Source organism: Drosophila tropicalis, unplaced genomic scaffold, assembly GCF_018151085.1.
Source record: "Drosophila tropicalis isolate 14030-0801.00 unplaced genomic scaffold, ASM1815108v1 contig_867, whole genome shotgun sequence".
Taxonomy (NCBI): Eukaryota; Metazoa; Arthropoda; class Insecta; order Diptera; family Drosophilidae; genus Drosophila; species Drosophila tropicalis.
Window position 1 is genome coordinate 2,861,560 of NW_027173362.1, and position 15,162 is coordinate 2,876,721.

The 15,162-nt window shown below is 38.5% G+C and overlaps 3 protein-coding genes across 7 annotated transcripts; 1 reads left to right on the top strand and 2 right to left on the bottom strand.

Annotated features, from left to right (window-relative positions):
- The first annotated feature begins 1,683 nt into the window (after window positions 1-1,683).
- On the top strand, window positions 1,684-3,006 carry LOC137583402 (chronophin). Its single transcript, XM_068298404.1, has 3 exons — window positions 1,684-1,827; window positions 1,895-2,284; window positions 2,346-3,006. Exons 1-3 carry the CDS (start codon window positions 1,816-1,818, stop codon window positions 2,886-2,888), a joined length of 945 nt encoding a protein of 314 aa, XP_068154505.1. The 5' UTR covers window positions 1,684-1,815; the 3' UTR covers window positions 2,889-3,006.
- LOC137583403 (chronophin) lies at window positions 2,932-4,599 on the bottom strand. 2 transcript variants are annotated; one of them, XM_068298405.1, is made up of 5 exons: window positions 4,517-4,599; window positions 4,406-4,446; window positions 3,866-4,123; window positions 3,651-3,788; window positions 2,932-3,591 (listed from the first exon to the last, which is right to left on the bottom strand). In XM_068298405.1, the coding sequence occupies exons 2-5, from the start codon at window positions 4,412-4,414 to the stop codon at window positions 3,067-3,069; spliced, it is 930 nt and encodes a 309-aa protein (XP_068154506.1). In that variant the 5' UTR covers window positions 4,415-4,446; window positions 4,517-4,599; the 3' UTR covers window positions 2,932-3,066. The 2 variants fall into 2 exon arrangements, with proteins under 2 accessions (XP_068154506.1, XP_068154507.1); XM_068298406.1 differs by having other exon boundaries at window positions 4,521-4,571.
- Window positions 4,600-6,369: 1,770 nt separating this feature from the next.
- LOC137583418 (anoctamin-1) lies at window positions 6,370-15,039 on the bottom strand. 4 transcript variants are annotated; one of them, XM_068298435.1, is made up of 9 exons: window positions 14,801-15,039; window positions 11,664-12,226; window positions 9,547-10,119; window positions 9,417-9,472; window positions 8,785-9,352; window positions 8,083-8,710; window positions 7,815-8,020; window positions 7,462-7,743; window positions 6,370-7,387 (listed from the first exon to the last, which is right to left on the bottom strand). In XM_068298435.1, the coding sequence occupies exons 2-9, from the start codon at window positions 12,189-12,191 to the stop codon at window positions 7,142-7,144; spliced, it is 3,087 nt and encodes a 1,028-aa protein (XP_068154536.1). In that variant the 5' UTR covers window positions 12,192-12,226; window positions 14,801-15,039; the 3' UTR covers window positions 6,370-7,141. The 4 variants fall into 4 exon arrangements, with proteins under 4 accessions (XP_068154536.1, XP_068154537.1, XP_068154535.1 ...); XM_068298436.1 differs by lacking the exon at window positions 14,801-15,039 and adding an exon at window positions 12,948-13,158 and having other exon boundaries at window positions 11,751-12,226; XM_068298434.1 differs by lacking the exon at window positions 14,801-15,039 and adding an exon at window positions 12,948-13,158.
- Between the last annotated feature and the right edge of the window lie 123 nt (window positions 15,040-15,162).

Below are 15,162 nucleotides of genomic sequence, written 5' to 3' on the forward strand. Positions count from 1 at the left end.
AAAAAAAAAAAAAAAAAACGAGAAGGGAAACATCTGATTTAATCTACATATGTATGTATGTATGTACATGTACATATGTACATACCCTTCAGTACCAAATGTCGCCGGGGACAAAATCGCCACATATTCCGAACTACTGACGTCGACAGAAAAAAATTCTGCCAGCGCATTTCATGCTGAGGTTACCCGAAGGCACCCGAACGAGCTAATGTCGTCATTGTACATACATACATATATGTATATATATTTCTCATTTGAAAAAAAAAAAAAAATTGGAAGAAGTAAAGCAGAGCCAGGCACTCATATCCCCCGGGGGACGAACACGTTCGGCTCGTCGTATGCGTGTAACCGAACGGCTGCCGAAGTCCTCACACAAAAAAATCAAGATGGATTTAGTTTTCCTCAGCATTTCGACGCAATCATCTGTCTATGTATGTATTTATGTATGTTTTTTGTTTGAATTAAAAAAAATCTCCCGTAACACTTTTGGATCGGTATCCCATTTTATGTTTACAAATTTTACCAATATTAAAGCTTTACTTCTCATCTATTTTCAAAACATATGTACATATGTATGTACATACATACATACATACATACGTACATAGTGAAAAAAATGTCAAATTGTTTGGTAATTTACATACATACATATGTATGTACATATGTATTTCCCATATCATTTTGTCTACTACAAGTGACATATGTACATGTATGTACATAAATACATACATACATACATATGTACATGTATTTACAAGATCGTGTACATATTTCATATCTTCCACGTTTGTTATCTCATTTTTCTAGTTGCAATCCTCAGCTATTTTATATGCAAGCGATTAAGTAAGAACACAAATTAGATTATTACAACGAAGTGTCTATACCCTTTCCGCTTTTCTATTCTATCAGTGTGTTTAGAATGTTGCATGAAATGCTGAAATATGTACATACATATGTATGTACACAAATGCATATATGTATGTACATATGTATGTCCATACATACATACATACTTACATATGAATGTACAAGCATACATATGTACATACTTATTTGTTTAGTGATTGACATAACATTTATCAAATTTTATAGATTAACTTATAGCAAGGCAGTAGGGTATAACGGCAAAACGTGATTAAACTGTGATTAGGTAAATAATTCGCACAAATCTACATACCCATACATATGCATTTATTTGTTTACAGTTAGTAAGTGAGTAAGAGTATTGTAAATATTATTATTTGCTAGACACCTCATGAATGGAATGCCCCTTTTTTCGATTTTTTGCTTACTAATTGTGATAAGAATGATTTCTAGGAATACCATTTGCCACACACTCCCGAAACAGTCGCCCAGCTGTCCACCAACTTCACCCACTTATACCACTCAGCCCCCTGCTTAATCCATCTAATAACATTACAAAAACCACAAAAGATATATGTATGTACATATGTATGTACATACATACATACATACTTATGTATACAGAGAGCGGTAGAGAGTCAGTCTAACGGACAGAGAAATAGAGAGAGAGAGTAACACTCGAGATAAGCGGGAAGCGTTCTTGTTTATAGCATTTTTACTTGGCCCGAGACCATGGGAAGGTGCTAAATAATTTATAATTTTCTGGTTGGTGGGTGAGAGAAGGGTTAGGAGGAGGTGGAGGTGGAGGCGGAGGTGGTCTTCGGTTTTAAGTTCGCCCCATTTTATTATAGGCGACACTTCAGACTTTGACGTTAGTTGACTAGTGAACGTTCAATTGATAAGTAGCATCTGAATTTGACGGAAAATAACCCAAAGAAGAACCAAAACAACATGGCTAGCATTGTAAGTAACGGCGAGGAATGGTGGGTGGAATGCACCACAACATCACCTAATTGGCAATCCTTTTTAGCCACAGCCTCAACCACAGCATATATTGCAATTAAGTGAGGATCAGCGTAAACGCTTTGTAGCATCCTTTGATCGGGTGTACAGTGATATTGATGGCGTCCTCTGGTCCATGGAGCATAATGTTCCACGAGCTATTGAGGGTTATGCCGCCTTGGAGCGTGCCGGCAAAGAGGTGACCTTTGTCACCAATAACAGTGTCCGCACAGTCGATCAATGTATTAAACGATTCGGCCGGCTGGGCATGAAGGTGGCCCCAGAACAGATATGGCATCCGGCTCAAACTACAGTCCATTACCTGCGCAGCATAAAATTTGAGGGCCTTATCTATATAATAGCGACCAAAGAGTTCAAGGATATTCTACGGGCAGCGGGCTTCAAGCTTTTAGACGGAGTAAGTAGCTTATGACCATGTAGATCATTTCCTACATTTCTTGCCCTCTCTGTTTTCTTAGCCAAATGAATTTATTGAGGAGACCTATGAATGTTTGGCCAAGCACATCTTTGATCGTCAACCCGTGAGTGCTGTTATAATCGATGTGGATTTCAATTTGAGTTCCCCGAAATTGATGCGAGCGCATTTATACCTTCGTCGTCCCGAATGCATCCTCATTGCCGGTGCCACGGATCGGATATTGCCAGTGGCCAAGGATGTAAATATTATTGGCCCTGGTATGTTCACCTCCATACTAATAGAGTCCAGTGGTCGGGAGGCTATTGCAATGGGCAAACCTGGTCGTGATTTGGGCGACATGTTGATGAAGCACCATCGGATAACCGTGCCCAGTCGTGTGCTCATGATTGGCGATATGTTGGCCCAAGATGTGTGTTTCGGGCGCCGCTGTGGCTTCCAGACATTGCTAGTTCTATCGGGCGGATGTACTTTGCAACAGTTGCAGTCTGAGAAACATCCGGAGCTATTGCCCGACTATTATGCCGACAGTGTGGCGGATTTGGTTCAGTTGTTTGATGGCGAATCCATTAAGTCACATGTCTAGATGGCGTATAAACATAATACTATCCTATATCTTGTCCAGAATATTCGTATTTATGTATGTATATATTGTTTACAATTGATCAAACTGATCCAAAATATATGTAATCACAATATCTAAATTGTCACTAATGTAGGATAAGACTGCTGTAAAAGGGTCTTTGAATTTCAAGTATTTGAGATTACTCGATGAGCAAATCTCCGAGGCAATCGACAACATAGTCTGGCATTTCGCTGTGATCCTTTGGCAGATCCTTCAAGCGCTTTTCCATTTCGCTTTTGCCGGCTGTCATTACCAATAATGTTTGATAGCCATTGGCATGGCCAAAGGCTACATCACTGGCCAGACTATCACCCACAAAGAGAACCCGATGTGCTGGTGTTTCCCTGTGCCGCTGCAGCATTAATTGTCCCAATGCCTCACCAGGCTTGCCTAGTACCAGGGGCTGACGACCACTGGCCTGGGCCACAAGATCAATGAATGCTCCCGGTCCGATTATTTCCCCGCGACCAAAGGGAATACGAGCATCTGCAGCTCCAGCCAGGAACATACATTCCGGATTCTGCAATTGGACTTGGGCACGCATTATTTTGGCTGCCGAGAGATTAAAATCCACATCAATGATGACAGCCTGGACTGCGGGACCACCGTAGATGGCTTCGTGTAGATCACGCACACTCTCAATGGCCTTGGCACCAGTTGACATCTGTGGACGATTCCTCTCAAACATATGTATGCCCACTACGAGTTTGGGTGAAAACTTACCGAATCCTGGGTTAACTGGAAACCTGCCTCAATGAGTAGCTGTCTAAATGGTGGCGTGGCCAGGCAGTAGATAAGACCCTTAAATTGTATCTTCCTCAGATGATCGCATATGGTCTGAGCTGGATGCACAATTTGATTCTAAAGACGACGACAGAGAAAACAAATTTTTAATTGAAAAAGAAAACATGGATAAACATTTTCCATTAAAAACTCACTTTTGTTATATTCAATTGGCCCTGTTTGGCGAACTTCTCCAGATGCTCCTCCAATGAGCTGACACTATTATTGGTAACAAATGTCAACTTCTTGCGATGCAAACGCTGCAATTGATCTATGGCCATGGCAGATCCGGGTATAAAGTCACGAAAGGGATGCCAAACCACTCCGTCACAATCGCAAAGTACCAAGTCGAATGAGTCAAAGAATTTTTGGCGCTCCTCCTTGGACAACTCTTTGATATGTTTGGGCTTGATCTCAATGAGAGAATATAAAATTAAGAATAGACCACGATCATTAGCACAGATAATAATCCAATGTTCTTTCACAATTTTCACATCTATTAACTCATTAGTAACTTATAGTTTATACGATTGGACGTAATCACAATCTATGGGATGAAACTGAAACTCTGATTTACTGTCCCCCTTAGTTGGTATCTATATCTCAACTCACCCTCACCCTCACCTACTTGCAAGTAATTCCGCTTAATGACAGCTAAATGATGCAAAAGCTTTCGCCACATTTTGTAGACTCACCTCACACATTTTGTTTTTTTCTCGGTAAGGGTTCTCTGTTCCTATTTTGTGTTGTGGAACAAACAAGATTTAGGTTGACTTGTATGACTTATGCAAAATATATGTACATACATACAAATATACAATATGAAGGTATTATCTACGGATCTCATTCAAGCGTTGAACCGCTCACCGATATGCGCGACAGATTTGAAACTAAGCCGACAAATGAGCCCCACACTTGTTGTAGCTGCTGGTAAAAACAATTGTTGCTTCACGTGAGGTAATAGAGATGGAGGTGGGAGAAGCAAGAGCTAGAATCGGACTTGGGTGGCAAATGCATTTCAATTTATTTCTAAAACAGATTAGATTAGCAAGCCACCTCGATCTCGATCTCGATCTCGATCTCGTTGTCGTTGTCGATCTCTCGACGCTCTGGTTATGCCTCAATTGGTCTCGGTTGGCTCCTCCGTTTGTGTTGTGCATTCTTCCAATTGATTTGCTATGGCCAAAGTTGTGTAATGAAATTTCATAATTTCATTTCCGGTTCTTGCCCTGACCTCAGGCAACCAAATGTCTATATGGCAATTCAGTTAAATGATCAAAAACTCAATGTATCAGTTATATAGAAATTTTAATTCTAAAAACAATCGTTAACCATAATATTAAACAATTTCGCATTAATTTAATTACTCTGAATGATCAGGAATATTTATATATAAATTGTGTGCTTTCATTTTGGAAGTTTTTTTTTTTTTTTTTCGGAGAAACAAAAGCATATTATAAATATTTGAAGACCTGAATTTAGAAAATACATTCCCCAATATACACATATATATATAATTTTTTTAAATTTCTTTTTCCTTTTTTGTTTTTGCACATGGTTATATTTTTTATTTGTTTTTTGTTTTCTACTATTTTAGTTTTCGATTTGCCACAACACAATGGTTTATTAATCTCTAACGTAATCGTAATCATAATCGTACATACATATGTACATACATACATACATATATGTATGTATATAGATTTATATTTTCTTACTTTTTGTACATATAAATATGTTTATCAAAACAACAATTCACTATTAATAAGTAGCATTTTGTTAAGAGTTTCATTTTGTATAAAATATATTTTATATTCAATGTGTGTGTTTGTGTGTGTATGTGTATTTGTGCTTGGCAACAAAAACAATTGATTGTATCTTTTATATGTGGGTGTATCTCTCTCTCTGTGTGTGTGTTTGTGGTAAGGTACGTTGGATTGTTTCTTAGTGTTTAATTGTAATGTGTACCCCAAAAACCAAAGGTACAAATTCTGAATACCCATCATTATCTTCCTATATATGTATTAAATGTTACTGGTTGGTAATGCACTTTAAAAGTGGACTTGTACTAGCACATACATACATATGTTTGATTTCTGTGCTGAATGATTCGAACGATAATAGAGTGAGAGAGTCTACGGTGAAATGGTTAATCCATTTATCTCGATCTTGAATTACTCGCTTTTTATTTCAATGTATGTGTGCCTGTCAGGACATTCGTTTTGTGTGGGGAAACCTATCCATTATCCTTTGTTTCGATAACCAAATCAATCTCATCAATATCTAGCTAAATTTCTATACAGTTTCTCTTTTTTTACGCACACACAAAGAAACAAAAAAAAAAATGTATCCTATACATAAATGCAACTTGATATTTAAGTCAGAATAGATCAATTTGAAAATTCAACAGTTCAGTTTATAGGATCTGACTGAAGCGAACTCGTGTCGAGGCAGCGTAACAGGTTTCTTTTGTTTTCCTTTGCAAACCTTTTGATTTTGTTCGAATCCAATTCTGTTTGGAAACTTTTACCTAGATGGTTCTAAGGTATATAGTTTATCGAATATTTTGACTAGTTTTGCATTGGATATATAAACATCGTTTGAATTCTGGTGTATTTTTTGTTTTTCTTGGTTTTTGTATCAAATTTGGCATACTTAGTCACTTAATTCTGGTTTATTTTAAAATAAATAATTTGTATTGTATTGTATTAGCAAACGGAATCTAAACTTAACATCTCTTTGCACAAATATACAAAAATATACTGTAAGATCGACTATAACATTCTTTATCGTTTCTATCTTCGTGTTTTGTTTTTTTTTTTTTTTTTTTTTTTGTATGTTGTGGCTTTTCCTTGAGCAATCACTTTGAAAGACGAAACAAAAAACAACAACAAAGCATTTACAATATCTCATCTTAAGTACGATGGAGCGCAACAACATGAACAATTACTATGTGTTATAGTATAAATAGCAAATCAGCTAAAGCAAAACAGATGCATATTGCCTTTACATATACATACATATATACCAAATCCGGTAAGACAACATAAAATACAAAGTTGGTATGAATTATGGCTTTCATTTTCCATATACATATACTTATGTATATAGAGTTATCATTAGAGATCGCATTGACTGGATCTCGACTCGTTCTAATCGTAAATACATCTAAAAATATGAACAAGTGTTGTAGATTTCTTTTGGTTGTTGTTCTTGCTGTTGTTGTCCACCCTTAATCGAAAGTCCCCCTCCGCCAAGATTGCTGGTTTCAATCGATAACTCGCCGTTGTTGGACTTAAACTAAAATGCACTTGATCTTATAAATCTAGCTATTGCTGGCCAAGCAATTTAGGCATATGAAGTAGGAAGATTGAATGCGAGTTTGATTCGGTTGGGTTCCTTTTAGATGTGGGTGGGTTTCATTTGTTGTTTTACACATATGAGGTGGCATCATCTCCCGCACCATCGTTACGTCTTTGTTGGCGTTGATGTAGCGCAGACTCTGACTCTTTTGTGGTCGGTATCTGGACCTGAAGCTGGGCCTGAGCCTGATGTTTCTCATATTCAATAATGTGCTCGCGTAGCAAGAAATTCTCACGTTGAATACGTTTAAGTAGGCGGCCAGAGACATCTGGTACGGCCCAGCGTAGAATGCCCTGCAACATGCTGATGATGTTCTGCAATGGGAATGAAGTGAAATTGTGATATTAGTTTCAAGCGGTTAAATGAAATTCAAGAAGCAACTTTTCACCTGATAGACAACAATGAAGGTCAAGCGAATTGTGAGTATTTTCCAGTAGATCATGGGACGCTTATAGGGATGCTCGTCCCAATGAGGATTACGGAATTCGGTGTAACGACATTCGGTAATATTCGCATATTGACTGCTAGTCGAAGTCGGCGGACTTTGGAAATTCTGGGTATTAAAGTAGGCCAAAGTGAAGTTTAGATAATTATTTAGCTCATGATCTCCCGTTGAGTGTTTATAGACAAGTTTTGGTATCAAATTCGTACTAAATGCTATAATCATGGCCTACAATAAAAAAGGGAAACAAATAGATTAGACAACAGGAAGATATACTCGATTGAAGTTTTACTACTCACACTGGAGGCCACTGCGATGCGAGTGACCACAGTCATAATATTGTGCCACACGCCAATATCACGGGCACGCATTCCTACTGGTCGGCGGAAGAAACGAAGCATCTTAATGGCATCCAGACGCACCTCAATTGCATTGTTTATCAGGGCCAGCAACGGAGCCAGTGGAAAAGCCAAACTGAACAGTATAATAAAACCATATTGAACCACTAAGAGGGGAAGAAAAGTTAGCCATTGCCAATAGAATCTAACTCATAAAAAAGTAACTCACCCATTTCCAAATATTCTGCATAGAGGGAGTCATTCTCCATAGGCAGTAAATTGTAATCCTCTGTGAATTGATTACAGGGCACCAATCTTGGCTCATCTTCATGCTGGCGTCTATACCAATTATAATGCTGAATATACCTCTTGATCGTACGCATTAGATATGGTACAAGCATTTCGATAATGGCATTAACAATCTGTTTGCCAACCATTATGATTACCAATTGCATGCACAGTTCCATGAGGCAGCCACCGGGATTGCATTCTTCCTGACGGAATCCAAGCACCGTATTATATTTGGCTGGGTAGCCAACAAATTTACCCTTGAGAAATGCTATATAGAATAAGGACGAATAGTAGTTGACAAACTGGAACACATAGTACTTAATTGTGAGACTCTCATCGTATTCGGTTTGAGTGCGACAGTACTCATAATTGGTCAGCTTTACGGCCAATTTCGAGTAGACCAAATCAAGTATAGAGATCACAACCAAGTCTATAATGCCAGCTGTCATGGGTAGGACCATAACTTTGTAGGTCATTGAGTTTTCACTACCCAGAATACTACTTGAAGCCCGTTGTGCCATGCGATAGATAATGATGGCTGCTATTGCAATGATTGAAATGGAGATCTATAAAAAATAGATGGCAAGTTACATTAATCAATTGATCTATTTGTCTGCATCTTCCTAATGTTTCTACTTACAAACAACACCATAATGCTGTAGCTAGTGAAATTTGGCAAAAATTTAATACTCCAAAACGGCACATCAGGATCAAGAGCACTAGAAACACCACCTTGAGCCGATGCCTTTTGAGCGATTTTCTTTGAACGTGATATTTTGGCTAAGTATTGTGGACGCGGATGCTCAACATTGTGATTGAAACCGGTGAGACCCCAACGATGCACCAGGCCGGCTGAATAGCGTTTCCAGAACTCCAAATAAACCACCGCCCAAATGGCCATAACGAAGGCAAAGACCACAGTCATACTGTTGTCGATTAGGTAATTAAATTTCGATGATGTGCATGTCTCGCTTAGCTTCCAGTAGTCACAGCTTCGATCGCATTGCGGACACATGATTGTGGTGCCATTGTCGTTGCATATATCGCGACTTATCGGATCACTGTTCCACGTGATGAAGCCATAAATAAAGCATATGATACCAAAAATGCTAACTGGTATTAGCATCTGTGTGTAAAAGCCAAGCCATGCAAAATATAGAGCCACCTTGGCACCAAAATAGTCCTTAACATGATCCAATGGCTGCAGACTGCAAGATACAGATCATATAAGTAAGATTCGCATTTAAGAGATAAATGCTGTCAATTACTCACTTCTTCCATTTGCCAATGTTGGCCCACTCTTTAAGAAGCCGATCACGTTCTTCTTTCTGTAAGAGATTAGTGTGCAAAATTTTGGTAGATTAAATAAAATTGCATAACTCCCAAAAAATTCTTCACTCACATCGTGCAGTGTATAGGCACAGGTGTAGATGCCATCCTGTATCAGCTTCTCAACGCCTAAATTGTCAGCCGTTTCTTCGCCCTCAACAAAATGTTGTCGCTGGAGTATAAAATTGATAATCGAATATCTAGTGCTGGCATCGAAGAAATTTGGATGCTCCGTGTCATAGAGTTCCAAATATTTCTGTGAGAATTCCAAGTGGATGCGTGCCTCCCGCTCCGGAAACAGAGCCGTATTCAATTGCACCGAACTGAACAGGCTGCGACACATGCGAGTCAGACAAGATTTGAATTCATGCTCAGACTCTTCCACAATTTGCTCCTGCCCCGGTATGGGCCTCAATGGTAATTTGATTTTCAGAATTTCCGCATAACGATATAGAACTTGAGGTGGGGCATGCAGCTTTATAAAGTGTACACGTTGTCCAACATAGTGTTCCAATTCCAGACCTTCGCGTTGAAGATTTGCCTCGAAAATCTCACGTTTTCGTCGATGTTCCTCGACTAGATCTTCTCCATTGTAGGCGAGCACAAAGTCCACGCTGCGTTTGCCATCATTGAAGCGTCGATAGGTCTAATATACACACAGAGAGGAAGAATAAAATTGAAATTAGATTACATATGCCGAAGAACCGAAGAAGAACCAAAAAAATTAAAGAAAAAACGAGAGCGTGAAAGAGAGCAATACAGAGATTCTGAATGATTTAGAGATATTTTAAGATGAATCATCAATATACAAGATTGTGGAAAATAAAAGTATTCACATGTTGATATGTATGAATGAATGAACGAACGTATATGTATATATATATAAATAAATAAATATGTTAAAATGTTTTTGCAACTAAGAAATTTTTGATAGAAAAGCGACGTGTGGGTGCACAATTTCTTTAATCTTATTCTTCTTCACCTTATCTGACTTATCTTGGCTTTCAGCCTCTCCCAGTGAACGGGCAACATTTAGAATGAATCTCCTAAACATGGAACACTCTCAGTGGAAGAAAAACCAAACCCCTTTGTTCTAAGAGATACGTTCAGCAACTGACTGATTGTTGCGTCCTACTGCTTGGGGTAGCCGGAATAAAATAAAATAAAACCGAAATGTATGATTTTTAGTAAAACCTGATATCAACAAAAATGTTTGGAGTAAAGCGAAAAAACAGAAACATTTGAGACGGAGCACAAACAAATGGATGAATGGAAACTGCTTCTGAGAATTCATATTCGATATGGGTCTGATGCCCCAGAAAATGGATTACAAGTAAGTCGGACTTAATATGATGATGTTTACAATACGTTTTTCCCTATTTATGTACATATGTACATATATGTATATACATATCCAATTGTGCCCATGAGGCATCTAACCAAATGAAATCAATCTACTATGGACTTTAGACTAAGGGTTTGAGGGGTTTCTTTTGTATAAATATGATTTAAAACTAATATTGATGTATTTATGTATAGTAGATATAGGGGCGAAGGAAATATTGAATGAATAATTATTTATGTAGATAGAGTTTTTACTTATAAAATTTAATGCTAAAAAATTGCCATTACCCATTCCCGCAAGCAAACTATAGTCAAAGAAATAAGAGAAGAGAAAAAAAGAAAGAAAGAACAGAACAGAAAAATTAGAGTGTGTAAAGTAAGAGAGAGGGAGAGAGAAAGAGTAGGGAGAACCAATTTGAGATTTGACAGAGAAAGATAGAGATAGAAAAGTAAGAAGATATATTGTATATGCGTGCATTTTGGGTGCTGCGATGCAAAGCCAGCCGAAGGCCAAGCAAACTTTATTATTTATTTTTTTTTTTTTTTAGCGATCTTGTAGAACGCTGGCGTAGTGCGATCAACAAAAGAGAAGCGCGTGCATGAGAAAGAGAGAGAGAGAGAGCACAGATGTAGGCAGAGAAATAGCAGTAGAAAGGTACAGAGAGAGAGAGAGAGAGAAAGTTATTGTTGCTTAGTGGTGCTTGATTTGGATCTGATCTGATCTAGTCTGATCAATTTTGATCCTTTTTAATTTTTGAGTTTTTTTTTTTTGTTTTTGTGGAGGGATCAATCTCTCATATCACTTTGGATTTATGTTGACTGTAGAGTTGTTGGTGGTTTGTTTACCCTCAATTTCCACTGGGAGTATGTAATTGGCAATTTCTTATCTTTATGCGAAACTGTGCTACTTTGTCTTAAGAGACATCTAGAGACCTCATCGTCGCCCGGTCCTCCTACGCCGGGTCGTGCGCCGGCTGCACCGCTAACTGCTCCTCCTCCAGCAACACCCAGACCCAGCCCAGTGGGTAAATGTGTGCGTCCGTTTTGTATGCCAAGCATGTGCATTTGGGCCGCTATTGCAGCATCTGTCTGATCCATACCTCCTCCCGCTCCATTGCCATTGCCATGCCCATTGCCATTTAAATGCTCCAGTGCTGTTGATTGCCTATAACCAGGTTGCTGATATTGCCAACCGACGCTGTTGCCCAAACGCATGCTATTCCTTGTTTCACCATCGCCGGCCAAATCGACAGCCGAATGATAGATAGTATTCCTTGATTGTGAGAGCGATTTACGATGCGCTGCTGCCACCGCAGCTGCCTCCGAATCGGCCAGCGATATTGTATCAAAATATAGGCTCTCCCGCTCGTCCATCTCCGATTCTGGATAATCGTAGTCGTGTGTGCGGACTGCAAAGGGTGGGATAAGTCACATTAGTCCAGGAATATTCACACATGTACATACAAAGGATAAACAATTTACAGGTGCTTAATACGAAAGCGAATAATGAAAATAATGTGCAACGCAACCCAAAAGAAAGGACAATGAATTTTCAGGATTCTAAATGAAAGTATGAGTTTCCAAGTAAGATGTTAATGAAACTATATTGCCAGCTATCTATTTATGTATATTAATTGGCTGATAAGTTTAATTGATACGTTTTGCCGCTACCAACCCTAGATTATGATGATTAGGGAATTTCGTTTACGGGTAAACTTATCATTAGAACACACATACATACATACACTCACTCTTGGTGAGTGTAGGGAAGGGAATAAAAAGTGGCTAATACTGATATCAAAGTCGAAAATAAATACGTACAATGGCACATTTTTTGTGAGGTCATTTAAATGCGGTCAATTATATAATTGAGAGGGAGGCGGTTTTGTAAGGGGACGGGGTGTTATGAGTGACTAAGTGAGTTTGGGGTGTTTGATGATCAGTTTCCGGCGATATAGAGACCACCATAACATGATCATGATCATGACGATGATGATGATGATAATGATAATTGATGATGATGATGATGATGATGATGACTTCATGCAAAAAACCGAAAAAGCAAGAGGTAAATTGGGTGATCGCAACGATACATAAATCGACAAATTGTTATTTGTTAGTTTGATTTACCCGCCGAATACATGACTAAATTGTGGAATATTGTCAATCCTTTGCGCGTCACTTGTATTTTTTTCTATGGAAACTCGAGCGATCGTTCGCCTCGCTCTCAGATAGACGATGCTTTCCTCTCCTCCGTCTTATAATGTCGGCACGCATGCGTCTTTTGGGGCCAACAAGACATAATGTTTGAAACCGACGGAAAGCAAAAATAACCCGGTAGCTGAATACGGAGAACGAAGAACACGAATACGAGCAACGTTATTGGGTCAATAATACTGTCTACATATACATATGGCGGTTAGCAGCTGCTGGTTAAAAATTCAATTTCAATATGAATTGATAAACGTATCGGTCACCATTCACACAACCACACACTCGCACACACTTGCACACCCTATAGACAGACCATTCAGAATGATGTCAGATGTATAGTCGTCGACGTTGTCGTTGTTGCCGGTAAAAGCCGCGTTCTAGAGTGAGAAATGCGTACGCTCTCAATGTTTGCCGCTTACTAAAAGCAAAATAATACTACAATAATATAAACTGAATTGGAACACACATATGTACATACATACATATGTATATAGAATCCACTCGCGCACACTCCTCACAGAGCGCCGTCGCAGTGACTCTAGTTTCGACTAACCGACAACACAAAAAAAAAAAAATTTAGACCAAACACAACCGTGCAGCGAACTGTGACGCTATTTCATCTTGGGATTAAATGCAGGGTCACAGTGGTTAGCCAGAAGAAAGAGAGGACAGCTTGGAACACAGACAAGTGTTCAAAAGGGTTGAACTCCTTTAATATTGATCAGAACCCACTTTGGGTGAACAGGAGAAGGTGGGAGGGATTTGGCTGGGTCAATGTCATTGTTGTTGGCAGGGAGATGTTTATCTTTAAATAATTGGATTTAAGTCCTTCTTAATTTCTTCTAAGACATATTTATTTTTGGTCCCTTCATTTATTAAAATTTTAATTTGGCTTAAGCTATAGACATACATATGTAAGTACAAACATGTAAGTTTAAGCAAAGGTCGATGATTTCAGACTTAGATATTCTTTAAACAATATTCATCAATGATGTACATCACGCTGATTAAGAATATATGCATATATAGTATCTGAAATATCTGTTCGAACAGATGGCTTCTCTTGACTGTTGCTAACCAAGCAGCGAGACGGGGTTAACTCTAAGGTGTAGCGTATGGAATGACTGGAAGAGTGAAAAACTGTTGGGGGAGAACTGGCAAAGGTCAAGTTGAAGCGTAAATTGTTGACAAAAGCAAAGGTGCAAAAATATTTTATTTATTTTTTCCTTATACAACACAACGAAACCTGTTTGTCGTACCAACACACACACACGCCAACATACACTCCTACATATGTACATATATACAGGTGAGAGAAGCGTTAGCCGCGAGTCACCAAAATAGTCCAAGGCACGCAAATTATATGGAAATGGAGGCAGTTTGGCCTAAATAAATAGGCGGAAGTTTTCTTTTTATATTCTTTATAATAAGAGGCTATTTCCCGAATAGTTTGCGTGCACCCTTCATCAACCTAAACCGAATGCCAGATGCATCCAGTATATGAAGAAATTGAATATCTATATATAGCCCGGTGACAGCAGTTGTTATCCCAAAAATATGATCTTGATCTTGAAAGAGAGAAGCGAAAAAAAGACGAAGAAGAAGAGGCTTTTGTCTATCTAGTAGGATGGGTGGAATACGAGGGATAACTGTGAAACTTGTTAGTTAGAGTTTAAAGTTAGAGTTTAAACAGTAGTAGGTTAGTGGAAATGGACGAGAAGACCAACACATGGATGCAGTTGACCTCGCTCTCATCTTTCTCGCCTCACCTTGGTAAAGTTGACATCAAACGTTTTCGTTGTTGATGTTGTCGTTGTAGGCCATGTTTAGTCTCCTTTGGGTTTTTCACTATTCACTATATGTACAATCTCCAATGAGTTACCGTTCGTCTTAGCAGCACTAAGCAGTGAGAGATCTTTCACTTGCACCTCTTTTATTAATTATAATATTTGTATATCTTCGAATTCTGAAGATTATTTATTATTGTTATTAACTCATTGCGAGTCTTTTAGCGCATATCGAGTCTGTATTCTCGATATCGGGTATCGGCATTTGGTGCTATCGATAAGTAATCGATATATTCGGTGTAATGTCGATTTCTTCATAATAAAATTTAAAATAAATTAATTAC